Genomic DNA, 22,166 nt, shown 5'->3' on the forward strand with positions numbered 1-22,166 from the left:
CATCCACGGAAAGTCTAAGAGCCTTCAGCGGAAGGAAGCCTCAGTGTCAGCCAATTACCCATCATATCCAACGTCCCTTGAAAAACCGGGTGTTAATAGGAATCAGGACTCGAACCGTGGATTTTAGACACACATCCCTGAGCATGTACAAAGTGCCTTCTGCGCGGATGACTCTCTTAACACAGGCAATCAAGCAGTTTCGCAATGCAGGCTAAGCACACGAGACGGACCGGTTCTAACCCAACAACACTTACCAGGCTTTGCAGATTAAATACCTTCAATATATACATCATCAAAGTTGGAAGGGAGCCCCCCAAGGTCATCTAGTCCAACCCGCTGCAACGCGGGAATAGGTAGCTGACCAAACCTGCAACCTTGGCGTTACCAGCAGCACGCTCCAACACGGCTCAGAAACACAAGCTGAAAAATCAACCGGATGCCAAAGACATGAGAGGGGTTATTTCCCAGGCAAGGGTCCTTTGGGACTCCTTGCAACATCCCAACGCAGCCGGGTCGCTTGGGAGAGAGTAGAGAGCAGGCTGCAGTCAGCTGAGACAGGTGGCTTCAGCGGCCGCTGCCAAAAAGCGGACTTTGGCGGAGGTTTTTACCTGACTGGGCACGGCCGGGAGGTTTGGCAAACCCGCTGAGGACTCCATCGCCAGCTGGAGGAGGGAGGAGGGACAGCTAGGAAAATAGGAGCAGCCGAAAATCCATGCAGGCAGCAGGTTTCAGGACTGTGTAAGCTCTCAGAGGTCAGATAGCGAAGGAGGTTGAGAGAGCGACGAAAACAAGAAAGCAGCTTTGACAGAGCAACACTTCTTGTGTAAAAGGAAACGTCAAGTCACTATAACCGACAAGACTTCCTTTCCGCGCTGCAAACGAACCACCGCAAAAAGAAACACACACACCACAACCTTGTCTCTTGAGAAAAAGAAACCGTGCCAAACAGAAAAAAGTCTCCTGTGCTCGCACAATTTCTGGTAGCTAAATGCACACACAAACGCACACATGTGTACTTCCAAAAATTTACACTCATAGGTTCGTTCGCACATTACTTTGTTGTGGATGTGAGTTGCATGCAGGGACCGAGCTGGTTTTGAGAATTCGATTCCCTGGGTCTATCGACAGGCGAGACCAAAGAAGTGTTTGCACATCTGAGCTGGAGACCAGCGCACTGTTTAGGAATCGTAGGTACTGAGATCCCAAAGGAGAAAAAAAAGACTTTTTAATGTACGCAACGGCAGCCGCACGGATGCTGCTAGCCCAGAGATGGAAAGATGATAAAGTCCCTACTAGAAAAGAATGGCAAACTAGGCTGGTTGGACTGTGCCGAAATGGCAAAACTGACCCTAAAGCTCTGGAACCAAGAAGCCCAGAAATTTAATAAAGAATGGGGGAAATTTACAATTTACTTGAGAGACCACTGTAAGAAGATGAAAACATGAGCAGGATTGCAGTAACACTTGTAACATGGAAAATAATATAGATAAAAATGGAGAGATACAAAAATTGGAGGATGAAATAATATGTACAGTGGTACCTCGGGTTACATACGCTTCAGGTTACAGACTCCGCTAACCCAGAAATAGTGCTTCAGGTTAAGAACTTTGCTTCAGGATGAGAACAGAAATCGTGCTCTGGCGGTGCGGCGGCAGCAGGAGGCCCCGTTAGCTAAAGTGGTGCTTCAGGTTAAGAACAATTTCAGGTTAAGAACGGCCCTCCAGAACAAATTAAGCACTTAACCCGAGGTACCACTGTATGCAGTTGAAAGGACCCACTTTTCCTGGGATTTGATGAGTGAGAAGGACACGGAGTTTTTTAGCATATGAGCCGCCAGGGAGCAAAAATCCGCCCAGCACCCCCAAATCGTTGAGTCTGACAAGCGCCACCGTTGTGAATGACAAGCGTCGCCTCTGATGCGGGGCACCTTTGGTAAATGAGCGCACAAAGTCGATACATTTCAGTAATACCTAGGTATATCTGTATTTTGTTTTTCTAGCTTGATCAAAATTATTTATTGTTTCGTAACAGGTAGATAGTTAAGAGCCTAGGCCAGGCATAGGTAAACTCAGCCCTCCAGATGTTTTGGGACTACAACTCCCATCATCCCTAGCAAACAGGATCAGTGGTCAGGGATGATGGGAATTGTAGTCTCAACACATCTGGAGGGCTGAGTTTATCTATGACTGAACTAGATTATACTCAGAATAGACCCATTCAAACGAAGGGACCCAAGTTAATTTATGTGGGTCTACTCCAGGCGTTGGCAGTTTTGAAAGTGGGACGGTGTGTTTTGCGTGTGAACTTCTGTAAAGTTGTTCCGAAGTCCTAAAGCTAGGCTGGCTGGAGATGGATGATCTATTCCTCTTAACAGATAAAGCAAAAGGGACCCCTGACCATTAGGTCCAGTTGTGGCCGACTCTGGGGTTGCGGCGCTCATCTCGCTTTACTGGCTGAGGAGCCAGCATACAGCTTCCGGGTCATGTGGCCAGCATGACTAAGCCGCTTCTGGCGAACCAGAGCAGCGCATGGAAATGCCGTTTACCTTCCCGCCAGAGCGGTACCTATTTATCTACTTGCACTTTGACGTGCTTTCGGACTGCTAGGTTGGCAGGAGCAGGGACCGAGCAACGGGAGCTCACCCCGTTGCGGGGATTCAAACCGCCGACCTTCTGATCGGCAAGTCCTAGGCTCTGTGGTTTAACCCACAGCGCCACCCGCGTCCCTATTCCTCTTAATACCCCACAATATTTCCTACCTAGATTTGAACCCTCGGTTTATTATTCAGGGGTGATGGGAATTGTAGTCTCAAAACATCTGGAGGGCCGAGTTTCCTATGCCTGCCCTAGGAAGCTTCAGCAGTGGGCACCCCCCAGAATTCGGCGCCTGGGTGCCCCGCACCCCTTGCACCCCTGAGTAAAGACGGCCCTGGAGTAGGATAGGAGAGGGTGGTCCAGAAACTACGTGGTTTCTGAATAGGTAGGAAAGACTCTCCTGAAACCCTGGCAGTCATCCTGACCTGGACGGACCACTGCTTTGACCCCCTAAAAGGCAACTTCCTGTGTCCCTACGAAAGCACAGCCTGCTCTTGGACGCTTTCAAGAACACAAGTTTCCTGGTGTTGGGGACGCGGGAATCATCTGCCACGGGCTCTTTTGACCAACACCTCTGGCACTTGACCCATGCCAATGGCCCCATTACGCAGCCAGGAATATCGAGGACCCCCAAAGCCTGGCGACTTTGGGGCTCTCACAGTGTGCCACTAAAGAAACGGAAGGTACATTCTTTCACCTTTGGTGGACGTGCCCAAGGATTAAGGCTTTCTGGGAAATGATATATAATGAATTGAAAAAGGTATTTAAATATACCTTCTTGAAGAAACCAGAGGCCTTTCTTCTGGGCATTGGCCAATTGGTGCCAAAGAAGGACAGAACTCTCTTTATGTACGCCACAACAGCAGCAAGAATACTTATTGCAAAGTATTGGAAGACACAAGATCTACCCGCTTTGGAAGAATGGCAGATGAAGGTGATGGACTATATGGAATTGGCAGAAATGACTGGCAGAATCCGAGACCAGGGAGAAGAGTCGGTGGAAGAAGACTGGAAGAAATTCAAAGACTATCTACAGAAATATTGTAAAATTAATGAATGATAGAATGATGTTGGATAGCAACTAAGGGGTTTCTAGCTGTAATGATTTAAGAGAATATGAAAAAAGGGTTATAAATGGGTTAAAATCTAATGGTAAGGATTTGCTGAACCAATAAATTGAAGTGGAATACAAAAAAGGGAGGTATGAGGAGGTCCGGTAAATAAGCTAAAAGAAAATAAGTAAAAGAAAAAATGTATGGTTTTAACTGTTTTTATTTTGTATTTTTCTTTTTTCTTTTTCATTTTTACTGTTATATTTCAAAAAAAATTAATAAATATTTTATAAAAAAAATAAAATAAAGCCTCAGACTCGCAGGAAAGGATGGAGCATAGAATCACAGAATTGCAGTCAGTGGGGACCCCAGGGGTCATCCAGTCCAACCCCCTGCAATGCAGAAATCTTATGCCCAACCCAGGGCTCAAACCCACAACCCTGAGGTTGTATGTATGTACGAGATTAAAGCTTGCCAGGTTGCACCGAGTTCGATTTCCCCATGGGAGTTTGAGACGTCAATTTTCCTGCTTAACCCAACCGTCCAGACCCGGGTCTTTTCACCAAAATATTCTGCATTATTTGATGTAAATGGATTGCAAGGTTTTATTTATTATTACTGAACAGGGGTTGTTAAATGCAGTGGTACCTCAGGTTAAGTACTTCATTCGTTCCGGAGGTCCGTTCTTAACCTGAAACTGTTCTTAACCAGAAGCACCACTTTAGCTAATGGGGCCTCCTGCTGCCGCCACACAATTTCTGTTCTCATCCTGAAGCAAAGTTCTTAACCTGAAGCACTATTTCTGGGTTAGCGGAGTCTGTAACCTGAAGCGTATGTAACCTGAGGTACCGCTGTAAACTGAAATAATGGCGGTGGTGCCATCCAGCTTGGGCTTAAGAGCCAGGGGGCCGTTATTAAGCGAATCTGCCTTGCCGTTTATTACAGCTTTTTAGGGATCGTCGTTTTGGCGAGTCTTTGAGAAAGCTGGAAGAGCACAACTTGGTGGGTTGGTTTTCCGGGAGGAGGGGAAATAAATAAAACTAAGAGCCTCCCCAGAGTAGCAGGCCAAAAGCCCATCAAAAGGAAATAACTGAAATCCTCCCTGAGGAAGTTTTGCAATTCCCCTTCTCCCTCAATTCCCTGCCCTCTTGCAAGAAATTGGGCAAGAGATTGGGCAAGCCGTGATTAAACAACCTCGCTGCTCGCAAGGGGAAGGAGGGGAGCGGCCAGGTCGCAGCTTGCCTGCACCTTGCAAAAGGAAATCCACATATAAACACACACCCTTTTTTCCCTTTTACAATGTCATCCTCCAAGCAGGTGGGAAGGATGAGGGTGAAGACGAAAGCACAGCACTGGCTTTCTCACATATTTGATATAAGAGACACACAGCCTTTTCGCCGTGCAAACAACCTCCCCAAAACCTTTAAAGCCCTAAACGGCCTCGGTTCAGTATATCTGAAGGAGTGTCTCCACCTCCATCATTCTGCCCGGACACTGAGGGGCTTCTGGCGGTTCCCTCCCTGCGAGAAGCCAAGTTACAGGGAACCAGGCAGAGGGCCTTCTTGGTGGTGGCACCCACCCTGTGGAACGCCCTCCCACCAGATGTCAAAGAGAACAACAAGTACCAGACTTTTAGAAGACATCTGAAGACAGCCCTGTTTAGGGATGCTTTTAATGTTTGATGTATTTTAATATTATGTTGGAAGCCTCCCTGAGTGGGCAGGGTATAAATAATAATAATAATGTTGTTGTTGATGATGATGATGTCACCAATTGCACAAAGTTCATTGCATGAGAATCTGCTTCATGGCAGTGTTAGAAACTGCCAGAAAGGTTCCCAGAGGGTCTTACCTAAGATCAGCAGAAAAAACAAGCCTTTACTCCTCAGACATATAATCGAAAAGAGTTATATGTGTGTATCTGAAGAAGTGTGCATGCACACGAAAGCTCATACCAAGAACTAACTTAGTTGGTCTTTAAGGTGCTACTGGAAGGAATTTTTTTAATCGAAAAGAGGTTACACGAAAGGAAAAGGAGGAGGAGGGAAGAGGAAAACAAGCAATTGCTAATTATGCAAATGATGCAGTTAGAAACTCTGATATATAAGCTCCTTAAATGGCTCCTTAAACCTAGCTTACAGCTTAAACGGAATGTCTAGTTCAGGGATTGGAAAAGCAATTATTTCATAAGTCGTGTCTCTTCATTTCCCAATTTGATCCTTTTACATGGTTTCGCATGTACCGTGTTATTTCATGCATTGTGACTTGCAATTATTTTTATTGACAATAGTTTCGTAATTACGTACTTGTTGCAATTGTGAAGGGCGAATTTATGTTTAATTATTATCTGGCGTTTTGAGAGTTTACTGAACATCGTTTCATCTGACAGAAGTCGTTCCATTTTCAAAACTACGTTTTGTTATAACTTTCTATATTGGATCAGATTATTTTAAGCTGCGAGTTCTCTGTTGTATGTTTTGCTGCTGTAAACTGCCTTGCTTAGAGCAATATAGAAAGGCAGTATACAAACTGAAAGTGAAATGAACTTTTGGGGCAAGTCTTATGTTTCAAAGGGGAGGTTGACTGTGACTGATCATCAGTTAAACATCTGACTAATTCAGATTTGATACAAGAGACACACAGCCTTTTCGCCGTGCAAACAACGCGGGTGGCGTTGTTGTGGGTTGCTGTGGGTTAAACCACAGAGCCTAGGACTTGCCGATCAGAAGGTCAGTGGTTCGAATCCCCACAACGGGGTGAGCTCCCGTTGCTCGGTCCCTGCTCCTGCCAACCTAGCAGTTCGAAAGCACGTCAAAGTGCAAGTAGATAAATAGGTACCACTCCGGCGGGAAGGGAAGCAGCGTTTCGTGCGCTGCTCTGGTTCGCCAGAAGCAGCTTAGTCATGCTGGCTACATGACCCAGAAGCTGTAGCTGGCTCCCTCGGCCAAAGAAGCGAGATGAGTGCCGCAACCCCAGAGTCGGTCACGACTAGACCTAATGGTCAGGGGTCCATTTACCATTTACTAGTTCAGATTGCTAACTTGAGCTCGGTTCAGAACTTTGAGAACCGAAAGAAGAAAAGTCCCTTAATCCAGGGAAAGGTCACGTATCTAGTGGGCTATTCCGACCTCTTTTCCTTAATGGCGACACGGACCGTTCATAACGTAGGGATATTTTGCAGGGCAGTCAAGCAAAGACAAACTATAATTAACTATAATGTTGTTCGCTGCAGGGGGTTGGACTAGATGACCCACGCGGTCCCTTTCCAACCCCGCAATTCTGATTCTATTACCCTGGTTTAGCTTTAAAAGCTGCGCTAAGGATATAGAACTGGAAGGCGGGGGACTTTATTCGGCCCTCCCTCCGAAGAGGAAGAGAAAGTCCCCCTTGGGCTTGGCAAACCAGGATCTGAAAGAACGAGCGGTCCTTTCAATTCTTTCAGCGAAAACGCTCTCCCCACCGCTTCCTCTGCTGCCTCCGTCTAAAAACAAAAGACGCCGGTTCCTGCTTTCAGTAGCTCTCAGACGCCTCGGCGGCTGCCTCCAGATGATACGCAAATGTCTTGTACCGCCGGGCTGGCCTTACAGAGCGGAAGGAGATGAATTGGAGCAGGTGAAATGAGCACTGCAAACCTCACCCGTACGGTGGTTCCTTTTTACGGAGGAACTGATCCAGCAGTTCTAGAACTGTGTTGTTGTGTTGTGTTGTTGTGTGTGAGAGCATTGGAACACCTAGAAGGGGGTGGGACAAGATCCTAAGGGGCCGTGTGTGTGTGTGTGTGTGTAAGTAAGTTTCCAGCCAAACTTCTAGCAGAGAATAAAACTCACATTCCCTAGATATGCGCATCAGAAACTGAGATAAGATAAGCTAATTGCCAATAGCGCCTTAAACCTAGGTTGCGGTCGCCAAAACAGAACGTCTAGGCCCCGTTCCCCCCCTCTGCAATGGCATTTACAGTCATACCTCAGGTTACAGATGCTTCAGGTTGTGTTTTTTCAGGTTACGGACCCGCCGAAACGGAATGGGTTACTTCCGGGTTTCGGCGCCCACGCATAAGCGCTAAATCACGCTTTGCACATGCGCAGAAGCGCCGAATCGTAACCGTGCATGCGCAGAAGTGGCGCTGCGGGTTGTGAATGTGCATCCCGCACGGATCACGTCGCAACCCGAGCGTCCACTGTATTGCTATTACAGTTGTACCTTGGTTGTTGAACGCCCTGGAACTTGGACGTTTTGGCTCCCGAACGACGCAAACCCGGAAGTGATTGTTCCAGTTTGCAAAGAACGTTCTTTTGGAACCCGGACGTCCGACAGGGCTTCCGCAGCTTCCGATTGGCCTGTGGGAGCTTCCTGCAGCCAATCAGAAGCTGCGATTTGGTTTCCGAACGTTTCTTCATTGTAGTATAGGATAGCATCAGGATACATTATAATAATAATACAGTGGTACCTCAGGTTACAGACTCCGCTAACCCAGAAATAGTGCTTCAGGTTAAGAACTTTGCTTCAAGATGAGAACAGAAATAGTGCTCCGGCAGCACAGCAGCAGCATGAGGCCCCATTAGCTAAAGTGGTGCTTCAGGTTAAGAACAGTTTCAGGTTAAGAAGGGACCTCCTGAACGAATTAAGTACCGTATTTTTCGCACCATAGGGCGCACCGGAACATAGGGCGCACCCAGTTTTTAGGGGGTGAAATCAAGAAAAAAAATATTCCCCCCCCAGCCCCAAAGAGCAGTGTACAGGCTGCACACAACCTCTCCCTGCCAGAGGGGTTGCATGCAGCTATGGAAGAAGGCAAGGCAGCGAGTGGGATGGATTCTGCTCGCTGTTTTGGCTTCCCCTTTAGCCCGGTTCAGCCTCTCCCTCCCAGGAGAGGCTGCGTGGGGCTAAAGAATCCATAGCCCCGTGCAGCCTCTCCTTGCCGGAGGGGTTGCGCGCGGCTATGGAAGAAGACAAGGCAGTTGCGCACAGCTATGGCACAAGCCTGCATTCGCTCCATAGGACGCACACACATTTCCCCTCAATTTTTGGAGGGGAAAAACTGCGTCTAATAGAGCGAAAAATACAGTACTTAACCCGAGGTACCACTGTATTATAGTAATAATAATAATTTATCATATATACCCCGCCCATCTGGCTGGGTTTCCCCAGCCACTCTGGGCGGCTTCCAACAAAAGATTAAAATACAATTGTCTGTTAAACATTAAAAGCTTCCCTAAACAGGGCTGCCTTCAGATGTCTTCTAAAAGTCTGGTATTGTTGTTCTCTTTGACATCTGGTGGGAGGGCATTCCACAGGGCGGGTGCCACCACCGAGAAGGCCCTGTGCCTGGTTCCCTGTAACCTGGCTTCTCGGAAGGAGGGAACTGCCAGAAGGCCCTTGGCGCTGGACCTCAGTGTCCGGGTAGAACGATGGGGGTGGAGATGCTCCTTCAGGTATACTGGGCCGAGGCCGTTTAGGGCTTGAAAGGTCAGCACCAACACTTTGAATTGTGCTCGGAAATGTACTGGGAGCCAGTGCCAGCCTTGGCTGCAGTGTGCAAACGTTTTGGCTGGGATTACTACTCCCAGCCTGGCACCCGTAGGAAAGGGAACTGAGAACAGATACTTCTGAGTCCCTCCTAAAACCGCACACAAAGAAGTGGAACCAGGCAGTAGAAGCGCCTATTCTTCACTTGGGCTTCTCCCCATCCCACCCACCTGATGCTCAGGTGTTAGAAATCAGCCAGGAGCCAAGCGTGTTTTGCGACTGGCACTGGTCCAATTGTGACCATGTAGAGATCTCTCACTGGAAGGACAGATCCTGAAGCTGAGGCTCCAAGACTTTGGCCACCTCATGAGAAGAGAAGACTCCCTGGAAAAGACCCTGATGCTGGGAAAGATGGAGGGCGCAAGGAGAAGGGGACGACAGAGGACGAGATGGTTGGACAGTGTTCTCGAAGCTACCAGCATGAGTTTGACCAAACTGCGGTAGGCAGTGGAAGACAGGAGTGCCCGGCGTGCTCTGGTCCATGGGGTCACGAAGAGTTGGACATGACTAAACAACTAAACAACAACAGAGATCTCTGGGTTCCCAATTGCAGGCTGACATCTCCATCTGGCTGGCCCCTCCAGCTTTCAAAGCAGGTCAGCAGAAGAGCTCTTTTATTACATTTATATCCCACCCTTTTCTCCAAAGCAGGGGTCAGCAAACTTTTTCAGCAGGGGGCCAGTCCACTGTCCCTCAGACCTTGTGGGGGGCCGGACTATATTTTTTTGGGGAAAAAAGGAACGAATTCCTATGCCCCACAAATAACTCAAGAGGTGCCTTTTAAATAAAAGGACATATTCTACTCATGTAAAAACACACTGGTTCCTGGACCATCCATGGGCCAGATTTAAAGGCGATTGGGCCAGATCCGGCCCCCGGGCCTTAGTTTGCCTGCCCATGGTTTTGTTTCATATTTTGTGTTCTTCCTTTGCAATTTTATGTTGTGAATGCCCTGTGATCTTCAGATGAAGGGCAGTATACAAATTAAATACTACTACTACAACAACGAGGGACGCGGGTGGCGCTGTGGGTTAAACCACAGAGCCTAGGACTTGCCGATCAGAAGGTCAGCGGTTCGAATCCCCGCGACGGGGTGAGCTCCCGTTGCTCGATCCCTGCTCTTGCCAACCTAGCAGTTCGAAAGCACCTCAAAGTACAAGTAGATAAATAGGTACCACTCCTGCGGGAAGGTAAACAGTGTTTCCGTGCACTGCTCCGGTTCGCCAGAAGCGGCTTAGTCATGCTGGCCACATGACCCGGAAGCTGTACGCCAGCTTCCTCGGCCAATAAAGCGAGATGAGCACCGTAACCCCAGATTCGGTCACGACTGGACCTAATGGTCAGGGGTCCCTTTACCTTTACCTTACTACAACAAAATAATAATAATAAATAATAATAATAATAATAATAATAATAATAATAATAATAATAATAAATGATAAATGATAATATATTCAGGTAAGCATTCCTCCCTGCCCTATCTAGGGAAACCAGGAATTGAACCAGTGTCCTTTTGAACACAAAATAGATGCTCAACCTAGTGATCTACAGGCCTGCCTTCCCCTTGCGAGAGTAGAAACCCAATTCACGCAATTGCACGAAGGAAGGACCTCAGATTTCTTTATGTGAAGCTGCCTTCCGTTTAGATTCGAAACGCCCGCAGGAAATGTGCAGCATCTGAGAAACGCAGTCCCCCACGAGGACAATCAGGACGGGGGATCCCAAATTCTTCCCTAGCTGAGAGGCTCTATTCTGGTTCATTCATTCAATTCATACGCTCTCCTTTATCCAAAGACCTTGGGCCGGTGTACTGCATTAATAACAGATAGGTAGCCGTGTTGGTCTGCCATAGTCAAAATAAAAAAATTCCTTCCAGTAGCACCTTAAAGACCAACTAAGTTAGTTCTTGGTATGAGCTTTCGTGTGCATGCACGCTTCTTCAGATACACTGAAACAGAAGTTGCCAGATCCTTCTATATAGTGAGAAGGTGGGGAGGGGTATTACTCAGAAGGGTGGTGGGAATGGGAGATTGGCAGATAGCTGAGATGAGCCTGTTGACGACTCTTAACAACTGTAATAGGTCTTACAGGAAAAGGCAAGGGGTGAGAAGGTGAGAAATGGCTTAGTCATGTATAATGAGATAAGAATCCAATGTCTTTGTTCAGACCAGGTCTCTCCATGGTTTTAAGTTTGGTAATGAGTTGCAATTCAGCAGCTTCTCTATAACGTAATTTACGCAGCATAACAGTAGAAGCAGTCGAACCTGTGCCGGTCGCAAAATGTGCAGGGGGAATTTCGAACCCTGGTTGGACTCCAGTTCTTGAATCTGCCCCATCCAGCACGGCCAAGGTGGTCCTGGAAGATGCAGTCCAGAGGTGGTTTAACAGCTGTCCAGGGGTGACATCTGGGGGGGCGAGGAAGTGAGGCCCCCAAAATTTTCAAGGAGTCAGCCAGGCACCCTCAATATTCTGCGGCAGAGCCCGTCAGGCTTACCTGTGGCCGCAGCAGGCCCCTTTGGGTCTTCCCATGGCCACGACAGGCCCTGCTGGGCCTCATCCTGCTACATGGTGTCACACACACATGCCGGCACCCCCCCCCCAAAAAAAAGGCTGGGCGCCACAAGCTACATTATGAGACGGAGGCATTGCCGTCCAGGAGCAAAAACTTTCTAGTGCTTTGCTTTTAATGACATATGTTAAACATTTTGATGACATACGTTAAACATTTTCAACTGGGCCCACCACCTCCTGGCAAATAGAAGGGGAAGAAATGGAGGCAGTGAGAGATTTTATTTTCCTGGGCTCCATGATCACTGCAGATGGTGACAGCAGCCACGAAATTAAAAGACGCCTGCTTCTTGGGAGAAAAGCAATGACAAACCTAGACAGCATCTTAAAAAGCAGAGACATCACCTTGCCAACAAAGGTCCGTATAGTTAAAGCTATGGTTTTCCCAGTAGTGGTGTATGGAAGTGAGAGCTGGACCATAAAGAAGGCTGATCGCCAAAGAATGGATGCTTTTGAATTCTGGTGCTGGAGGAGACTCTTGAGAGTCCCATGGACTGCAAAGAAGATCAAACCTCTCCATTCTGAAGGAAATCAGCCCTGAGTGCTCACTGGAAGGACAGATCCTGAAGCTGAGGCGCCAAGACTTTGGCCACCTCAGGAGAAGATAAGACTCCCTGGAAAAGACCCTGATGTTGGGAAAGATGGAGGGCACCAGGAGAAGGGGACGACAGAGGACGAGATGGGTGGACAGTGTTCTGGAAGCTACCAGCATGAGTCTGACCAAACTGCGGGAGGCAGTGGAAGACAGGAGTGCCTGGTGTGCTCTGGTCCAGGGGGTCACGAAGAGACGGACACGACTAAACAGCTAAACAACAACAACAAATATTTTCAATCTAGGAGCTACAACAACAACCAAAACAGCCATAAAGGCATCCCACTAGGAAATGAAGGGGAATACTGAAAATACTGGGGAACAAAGGAACGAAACAGAGAGAAGTAGCACAGTTAACAACAGAGACCCAAAAAACGACCACTGTTATCATTCTCAGGGAGAGTCCTTGAAGAGGATTTGAAAAGCTTCTCTAATATTCCTTTGAAGGGTGAAGTGCTGTTTGCAGAGGTTCTCAACCTCTGGGTCCCCAGATGTTGTTGGACTACAACTCCCATCTTCCCTGACCACTGGTCAAGCTGGCTAGGAATGATGGGAGTTGTAGTCCAACAACATCTGGGGTTGAGAAACACTGGCTTAGGGGCTGTTAGGGCTCCAATCGCCATGCGGAGACCCTATATAAGCCCTGGGAGAGCTTGGTAGGCAGAGCGCGAGACTCTTAATCTCAAGGTTGTGGGTTCGAGTCCCGCTTTGGGCCAAAGTTTCCTGCAATGCAGCGGGTTGGACTAGATGACCCACAGGGCCATCTCTACAGTTCTATGAAGCCTTCCACGGGAACCCCACCTGCGCCAGCCCCGGACTTAGAAATTGTGCCACCTCTCTGCAGTTTTGCACCCTATACAGTGGTACCTCGGGTTAAGTACTTAATTCGTTCCGTAGGTCCGTTCTTAACCTGAAACTGTTCTTAACCTGAAGCACCACTTTAGCTAATGGGGCCTCCTGCTGCTGCCGCACCGCGGGAGCTCGATTTCTGTCCTCATCCTGAAGCAAAGTTCTTAACCTGAAGCACTATTTCTAGGTTAGCGGAGTCTGTAACCTGAAGCGTATGTAACCTGAAGCATATGTAACCCAAGGTACCACTGTACCTCCATTCAGGTGGGCCCCATTGCCATTCTCAGAGAACAACGGAGAAGTTCCATCCCCTCTTTTTCTGGAAAAACAGGACTGCTTCCATCCTCTTTTTTACCAGCTTCCATCACAGGATTTCACCACAGATACGGACCACAGCCTCCAAACAGTTGCCTCTTCTCTGAGGAGTCCACAAAACTCAATTTCATTAGGATCATCTGCCTGAGAGCATCTTCACCCTGGCCCAAACGAAACATCTGTCCCCCACCTGAGAAACGCAGGGGGAAATTTGACCCAGAAAGCACAGGCTGCTCCTTACCGCGTGCCCCGGATCCAGGCCGCCCGAGTCCATCCTCTCATCCCTGGCCACAGCCGCTCGGAAGAGGCCACCTTAACCGGCTCATCTCCTCTCTCCCTTCCCAGGAGACGGGGTGTGGTTTAGGGCCGCGCCGCGAACGGGCCGAGCATGCGCAGCCCTCAGAAATGCATGCTCAGGCACAGCCACATGGCCAGGCCCCAATTACACCTGTGGGATTTTTGGAGAGGTGCCCGAACCCCAGCGTTACGCCCTTTCTTCCCCCTTAAGCTCTTGGAGCAAGCAAAAAAGGGAAGGCGATTTAAACCGGCGTGAAATGCTTTCCTCTAAGGTCTGGGCGCAAGCCCTCCTGCCCTGACAAGTCCTAGCAGGGAATGGGGAGGGCAGGCGGGTGAACGCCCCCCCCCTCCGTCATCAAGCAACACACATGCCTTCTTGCATTTCCTGCTCTCACAGTAGTAGCTGATCGACATAACCATCTCCCTTCCCTTGCAAAGCCTGTTTGGCTGCTCCCGGGCCAGGGAGATTTATTAACCTGATTTAATATTCTGGCAAGAGGGAAAGAGAGAGGATCGGCTCCAGGAAAGGCCACGTTTCTAATTTTGATTTTTCCACCTGGAAGCCAATTTTCTTGTCCAAATTGTATGCCTCCATTATTTGATAATAATGAAGCCAGTCTCGCACTTTATTTTTTAGTTTCTCAAAACTCTGCAGTTTCAGTCTATCTCCCTCTTGTTCCAGAATTTCCCAATATTTCGGCCATTTGGCCTCCATATTGAGCTTTTTCTGAGCTTTCGCTTCCATCGGTGACAGCCACCTTGGGGTTTTGTTTTCCAATAAATCCTTATATCTTATCCAGACATTAAACAATGCTTTCCCGACAATATGATTTTTAATTGCTTTGTGTGCTTTGACCTTATCATACCACAAATATGCATGCCATCCAAATACATTATTAAAACCTTCTAAGTCCAAGATGTCTGTGTTTTCAAGAAGCAGCCATTCTTTCAACCAGCAAAGGGCTGCTGATTCATAATAAAGTTTAAGGTCTGGCAGGGCAAATCCGCCTCTTTCCTTTGCATCCGTTAATATTTTAAATTTTATTCTAGGCTTCTTGCCCTGCCAGACATCTCTCTGCCACTTCTTGAAACAGTCCATTTTGTCCAAAATTTGTAATGTTTGAAACAAAAATAACATTCGACTCTTGGGTTGCGCGCCCATCTTGCTTAAGAGGCCGGGGGCCAGCGCTGTCCGAAGACACTTCCGGGTCACGTGGCCAGCGTGACAGGCTGCATCTGGCGAGCCAGCGCAGCACACGGAACGCCGTTTACCTTCCCGCTAGTAAGCGTTCCCTATTTATCTACTTGCACCTGGGGGTGCTTTCGAACTGCTAGGTTGGCAGGCGCTGGGACCGAGCAACGGGAGCGCACCTCGCCGCGGGGATTCGAACCGCCGACCTGACGATCGGCAAGTCCTAGGCGCTGAGGTTTTACCCACAGCGCCACCCGTGTCCCATATTAAAATACAATAGTCTATTAAACATTAAAAACTTCCCTAAACAGGGCTGCCTTCATATGTCTTCTAAAAGTCAGATAGTTGCTTACTTCCTTGACATCTGGTGTGTGTGGGGGGGTGTTCCACAAGGCGGGCGCCACTACTGAGAAGGCCCTCTGCCTGGTTCCCTGTAACCTCACTTCTCACAGAGAGAGAACCGGCAGAAGTCCCTCAGTGCTGGACCTCAGTGTCCAGGCAGAATGATGGGGGTGGAGATGCTCCTTCAGGTATACTGGACCGAGGCCGTTTAGGGCTTTAAAGGTCAACACCAACACTTTGAATTGTGCTCGGAAACTCATTAAACCATGACAGACGGCCACCCAACCTCTCCTTAACCCCCCCCCCACCCCCATGAAAAGGAGTCTACAGCCCCCCAAGGGAGACAGTTCCACCATAAAACAGTTCTGTCAGGGCTGCCGCCCAGTCCCAGCTCACATAGGACCAAGTCAGCCAGCGTTCAGTTTCAAAGAGTCTTTATTGGATTACAGGTTCCATTTCCAAACTGCAACGTGCAGCCCTACTTCTTCTAGGTCAGAACGACGAAGACCCGTCTGAGTCTCCGCCTCTAGCGCACCAGCTTAATACCCTAGCCTTGCTCCACCTCCTGCGCCTTTCCTTCCGTCTCTGGGTCCTCCTGCCCCCCTGGGTCTCTCCTTTCCTACTCTCTTCTGACGCGGACCCCCCTGACCCTTCCGCCTCCTTGCGTCGGGCTTTGGGACTCGGTTCACTCTCTGGGCTGCTGGCTGCGCCAGCTTCCGTTACATTTGAACTTGGCGCGCGCGCCCAACTCTCCACTTTCCTCTTGATCGTTTCCTCGCTCCCCGAGGTGGGTGTGACTACTCCTGACTCATGCCCTCCCTCCTTCTGAAAGTCTCCGGAGCCCGATATCTGGTCCCCTTTCTCCCCGCTGCTCCCGGCTGGGAACGTGGGTCCCGATCTCCAACTGCTGCTTTCTGATCCCTCTCTGGACCCTTCTTCCTGGGGTGTCCCCCTGCTCTCCCCCCTTGCTCTGGCTGCTGGCGCTCCCTTCTGGGAATCCTCGGACTCGCTAGACAGGCTCGGTGATCTCGGGTCGTCATCCCCACTCATCCTTCCTTCGTATTCCTCCCCCTCGCTCTCTGTCTCCTCCCTTCTCTGCGTCTCTGCTCCTGAACCCCTGACATCCATCCCCCCCTCGAAGCCCCCCCTTCCCCCCTCCCCGCTTTCAAGGGTGGTTGGTGGGTGCTCCGTCATCACGGGAGTGAATGTCGGATACAGTTCGCTCCCCGTTGCTGGCCGCCAACTGAAGACCTCCGAGTCTTCCTCCCCGCGTTCGTCAACAGTGGTCTCCTCCGCCTCCATCTCGGTGCCGCCGTGCTCGAAACCAAGGTCCTCCCCGCAAACGTCCATGTCCGTCTCTGCGTCTGTCGCTGGACCTGGTGTCTCCTGCCACTTCCGGCGCCACTGCTCCTCTGGCCGATCGTCCCACCAATACGAGTTGTCGGACGCCGAACCCTCCGGTGACCCCTCTGGGGAACGTGTGCGCGGTGCGGGTTCCCCTTCCGAGTCGAAGCCATGGAACGTGCTGGAGGAAAGCGTGGGCGTGAACAACCAGTCGTCGAAGAAGCCCGCTGGCATAGGTCTGTGTGGGAAAAGGGCATGAAACTCATCCTTGAGCAGGGGTTCCTCCAAGGCGTAGTCCGGCACCCAGCTATTAGTACTGGCCCGGGTGCCCTCCCTTGCTAGTAGATATTCTACTCCGTCTTCCCCCCATCTGGAGTCCAAAATCTCCGTGACTTCGTTGATGGGGTCCTGCTGTGGCAATCTTCCCACCTCCGTCCGCTCCGGAGACTGACTCGGTGCCGTTCCTGGTTCCTGGAACCTGTGCGGTGCCCTGTAGGGAGTGAGCACCGACCTGTGGAACACCGGATGCATCCTGGAACCCTCTGGTAGCACCAGCCGGAAAGCCACCGGGTTGATCTGCGCTTCGACTCGGTATGGACCGAGTTGCTTGTGCCCTAGCTTCCTCTTGGCTAACGATCGGGTCGGCACCGCGTGGGCTGCCAACCAGACCCAGTCTCCCACTCGGATCTCCTCGCCAACTCGCCTGTGCTTGTCAGCTTGGACCTTGTATGCGTGCTTCGCCAGCTCCAGCTGCCGTCTGAGTTGATCGTGGACCTCTTGCAACTCAGATGCGAAAGCGTCCGCCGTCTGTGGTTCCCCTTCCCCCACTCTGTCCAGTCCCGGGAAGGTTCTGGGATTCCTCCCATTGTTGGCGAAGAACGGCGTCACCCCTGTGGATACGTGTTTCGTGTTGTTGTAGGCGAATTCGGCGAGCGGCAGGTAATCCACCCACGTCGCCGGCTGTTGATTGGCATAGCATCTCAGGTACTGCTGCATGATGGCATTGACCCTCTCCGCTTGCCCGTTGGTCTGCGGGTGCCTTGCCGATGTCAGGTTGATCTTGACGTTCAGGAAGCCCATCAGCTTTTGCCAGAAATTCGAGATGAACTGGCGTCCGCGGTCGGACAGTATAGACCGTGGCAGCCCGTGCACTTTGAACACGTGATCTATGAACAATTTGGCTGTTTGTTCTGCCGTGGCCACCTTCGCACACGGTATGAAATGTGCCATCTTGGTGAACAAGTCCACCACCACTAGTACAGCTGTCTTGCCTCTCGAGCTGGGTAGATCCGTGACAAAGTCCAGGGCCACCCTCTCCCATGGTTCAAACGGCGTTTGCAGCGGTTCCAGCAGTCCCGCCGGTGGTTTGTGCACCGGCTTGGCCCTCTGGCAGGTGTCGCACCTCGCGACGTAGTCCGCGACTTCCCCCCTCAGTCTGGGCCACCAAAAGTCTCTTGCGACCAATTCCACCGTTTTTTCTGTGCCAAAGTGCCCGGCCGTGGGTGCGTCGTGCAGCTGCTGCAGTACCCGGGCGCGAAGTTCGTCTCCCGGCACGTAGACGGCCCCTTTACGTAAGAGCAAGCCGTCTCGTATCTGGAACTCGTCGCCCTTCGCCGTGCCCTTGTGCACCTCTGCCATCTTCGCCTGCGCGAATGAGTCGTCCGTCAACGCCCTTCGCACCGCATCCAGGTCTACTGTGGCTGAAGCGCACGCCCACGCTGTTGGCGCGAAGATGTGCATGGCCGCCGCTGGCGTCGCCTCTTCGAGGTACTGCGGTTTTCGGGACAGGGCATCCGCCATGATGTTGGTGTCGCCCGGGACGTACTCAATTCGGAAATTGAAGTCAGCAAAGAACTCCGCCCAACGGATCTGCCTCTGGTTCAGGAACCGAGCCGTGCGCCAGTGCTCCAGATTCTTGTGGTCCGTGCAGACCTGCACCGTGTGCTTGGCGCCGATCAGGAAGTGCCTCCACGCCTTGAAAGCTGCATGAATGGCAAGCAGCTCCCTATCCCAGATGGTGTAGTTCTGCTCCGACTTGCTGAGCTTTCTGGAGTAGAACGCCCCCGGCCTCCAGACCCCCTGCGGGTCCTTCTGCAGCAGTACCGCTCCCACTGCTCTATCGGACGCGTCTGTCTCCACCCTCAGCGGTCTGCTGGGGTCGATATGCAGCAGTTGCTCTTCCGACGCGAAGAGACGCTTGAGTGTCTGAAAGGACCGCTCCGCCTGCTCCGTCCAGATGAATTTCTTTTTCTTGGAGCTTAGCGTGTCCGTAATAGCTGCCGTCTGCATCGCGAACCCCTTGATGAACTTGCGATAGAAATTGGCGAATCCGACAAACCTCTGGACCTCTTTCCGGTTGCGCGGGCTCTTCCAATCCAACACCGCACGAACCTTGGCGCTGTCCATGGCTAGCCCCTTGTCCGACAGCTTGTAACCCAAGAAATCCACCTCCGTCGTGTCGAACTGGCACTTCTCCAGTTTGGCGTACAGTCTATGCTGCTGCAGCCTCTTCAGCACCTCCCGAACGTCCTGGTCGTGTGCTTGCTGCGAGTCAGAGAATATCAGGATGTCATCCAGAAAGCAGACGCACTTCTTGTAGAGGAGTCCCGCCAACACGTGATGCATAAAAGCTTGAAAAACGTGGGAGCCATTTTGCAATCCAAAAGGCATAACTCTATATTCGTAGGTGCCCAGAGGCGTGAACATGGCTGTCTTCCACTCATCGCCCTCCCTCATACGGATGAGATTGTACGCTCCTCGCAGGTCCAACTTGGTGAACACGCGTCCCTTGCGCACCGTCGCCAGCAGGTCGTCAATCCTGGGCATAGGGAAATCGGAGGGCTTGGTCATTCTGTTTAAGAGGCGGTAATCCACGACCAATCTTTTTTGGGGCGTGTCCTTTTTCTTCACGAAGAAAACAGGACTGCCCCCTACTGCGCTGGACTCCCGGATGAAACCGCGCTGCAAATTGTGATCGATGAACTGTTTGAGTTCCTGTAGTTCGTCCTCAGACATGGAATATAGCTTCCCCTTCGGCAGCGTCGCCCCTGGCAGGAGGTCAATCTTGCAGTCATATTGCCTGTGCGGTGGTAGCTTGTCTGCCTCTTTCTCGCAGAAGACCTCCAGAAAGTCCGCGTATTTGTGGGGAACTGCTTGCAACGTTCCCAACTGCAGTTGTGAGTCCTCCTCCTCCCCCTCCTGCCTGGGCAGGATGCAGTGTTCTGCGCAGTAAGAGGAGCCGAAGATCAGCTGTCTCTGGTACCAAGCCAGCGTTGGACTGTGCCTGTCCAGCCAACTCATGCCCAACACAATGGGCGTGTCCGACAGTCGGGTGACATTAAAACTGATGACTTCCCTGTGGTTACCAAGTTGCATCACCATTGGTGGCGTCTGCTTCACCACCTGCCCCCCTAGCAACTCTCTGCCATCCACTGTGACGACTTGCAGGGGCAGAGTGGCAGGCAGCAGCTTTATAGCGTGCTGCTCCACAAAATCCTGTGCTATAAAGTCTGCGTTGCTTCCAGAATCCACAGAAAGCGGCACTTCGATGGTGACTCCATTGGGTAGCTGGAGAGACGCTGTGAGTTGCACTACTGGTTTGGGTGGGAGGGGGTCCGTGGGTTGCAATATCGCTGGGGACTGCTTCACTGATGCGTCTGGCTGGGCCCCAGTGCCTCTGTCTCCAGCCAGACATCGTCGTTTCCCTGCTGGGCTTCGCTGCATTGTGTGGCCACTTTCACCGTTGCGGAGGCTGCAGTGTGCTTGGAGCTCCTCTGGGGACACTCTTTCGCCAAGTGTTGAGGGCTCTCGCATATGTAACACTTCCTGGTCCCTCTAGGAGGTTTAGTCTTGACTGCTGTCGGTGCAGAGGCTCTGCTAGCTGACTGAGCCCTGGCGCCTCCCACTTCCATAGGTTCCACTCCCCCTCCTGGCGGAGGTGTGGATTGCGCACGCGCTGCTTCCCTTGGAACGAAAGAGAAACTTCTCGCTGCTTCGCGCCCTCCACGTCCTTCATCTCTGCACCATGGACGTTCTTCCAGCCTCACCCCCACAGTCAGCGCCCTTTGGACCACCTCCTGCGTGCTTCGGGGCCTCTCCCCCCTCGCAATTTCATCCTTCACAGCAGAGCTGAGACCCTCCCAGAACAGGTCCCTGACTGGGGGCGAGTCCCGGTCCCATTCCAATGCACTGACCAGCGCAAAAAAGCGGGCGTGGTACTGTCGGACGCTCGCCCTCCCTTGTTTCAGTCCATGAATCTCCCGTCGGGCAAGATCCACATCAATGGTAGACAAAAAACATGCATCCATCGCTTTGATAAAGGCATCTGCACTCTGAAGCGCCGGATCTTTATCCCTCCACAAATTGCGCAGCCACGCCTTCGCATCCCCATGCAAATGGGACAGTATAAACCCCACTTTCTCTTGCTCATCTCTAAAGTCTTTTGCCAGCAGTTGCAGTGCGCACATCACATCTGCTCGAAAGTTGGGGTACTGTTGTAAATTCCCATCGAAGTGAGCCACCAGCCCTCCTGCTCTCCGTGCCAACCCAACCCCCTCCGGTCTGGGTCCTGGCTGCCCATGCTTAACCCATGCTTCAAACCTGGCGTGGAGATCTCGGTAGGCGGCTGCCACATCCTCCTCCCTTTTCTTGGATGCCAGTACCTCCGCATTCAATTGGGTAACTGCCTGTTGCAGCGCTGAAACTTTCTCTGCTTCCGTCATCTTTGCCAACCGTCGTGAGCTTGCTCCCACACACCGATCCCCTCCTCCAGCTGCTTCTGTCTCCGCTGCGAGGTATCAGGTGTCGGAAGCTTGAGAGACGGGTCTTACTGTCAGGGCTGCCGCCCAGTCCCAGCTCACATAGGACCAAGTCAGCCAGCGTTCAGTTTCAAAGAGTCTTTATTGGATTACAGGTTCCATTTCCAAACTGCAACGTGCAGCCCTACTTCTTCTAGGTCAGAACGACGAAGACCCGTCTGAGTCTCCGCCTCTAGCGCACCAGCTTAATACCCTAGCCTTGCTCCACCTCCTGCGCCTTTCCTTCCGTCTCTGGGTCCTCCTGCCCCCCTGGGTCTCTCCTTTCCTACTCTCTTCTGACGCGGACCCCCCTGACCCTTCCGCCTCCTTGCGGCGGGCTTTGGGACTCGGTTCACTCTCTGGGCTGCTGGCTGCGCCAGCTTCCGTTACATTTGAACTTGGCGCGCGCGCCCAACTCTCCACTTTCCTCTTGATCGTTTCCTCGCTCCCCGAGGTGGGTGTGACTACTCCTGACTCATGCCCTCCCTCCTTCTGAAAGTCTCCGGAGCCCGATATCTGGTCCCCTTTCTCCCCGCTGCTCCCGGCTGGGAACGTGGGTCCCGATCTCCAACTGCTGCTTTCTGATCCCTCTCTGGACCCTTCTTCCTGGGGTGTCCCCCTGCTCTCCCCCCTTGCTCTGGCTGCTGGCGCTCCCTTCTGGGAATCCTCGGACTCGCTAGACAGGCTCGGTGATCTCGGG

General features: G+C 51.2%; 1 protein-coding gene across 6 annotated transcripts in view; it reads right to left on the reverse strand.

Annotated features, from left to right (window-relative positions):
- Positions 1–22,166, reverse strand: part of NBEAL2 (neurobeachin like 2) — a 227,338-nt gene that overhangs the window by 155,839 nt on the left and 49,333 nt on the right. Inside the window, exon 1 of one of the 6 annotated variants that reach the window (XM_083466482.1) lies at positions 13,737–13,869. The exons of 3 other annotated variants lie outside the window; for them this stretch is intronic. In XM_083466482.1, the coding sequence (XP_083322608.1) occupies positions 13,737–13,769 (33 nt within the window). In that variant the 5' untranslated portion in view covers positions 13,770–13,869. Of the gene's footprint in view, positions 1–608; positions 817–13,736; positions 13,870–22,166 lie in introns of those variants that run through there. 2 more of the 6 variants (XM_083466484.1, XM_083466480.1) reach the window with 2 other exon arrangements.

This window comes from Podarcis liolepis (assembly GCF_965112155.1).
Source record: "Podarcis liolepis genome assembly, chromosome: 12".
Taxonomy (NCBI): Eukaryota; Metazoa; Chordata; class Lepidosauria; order Squamata; family Lacertidae; genus Podarcis; species Podarcis liolepis.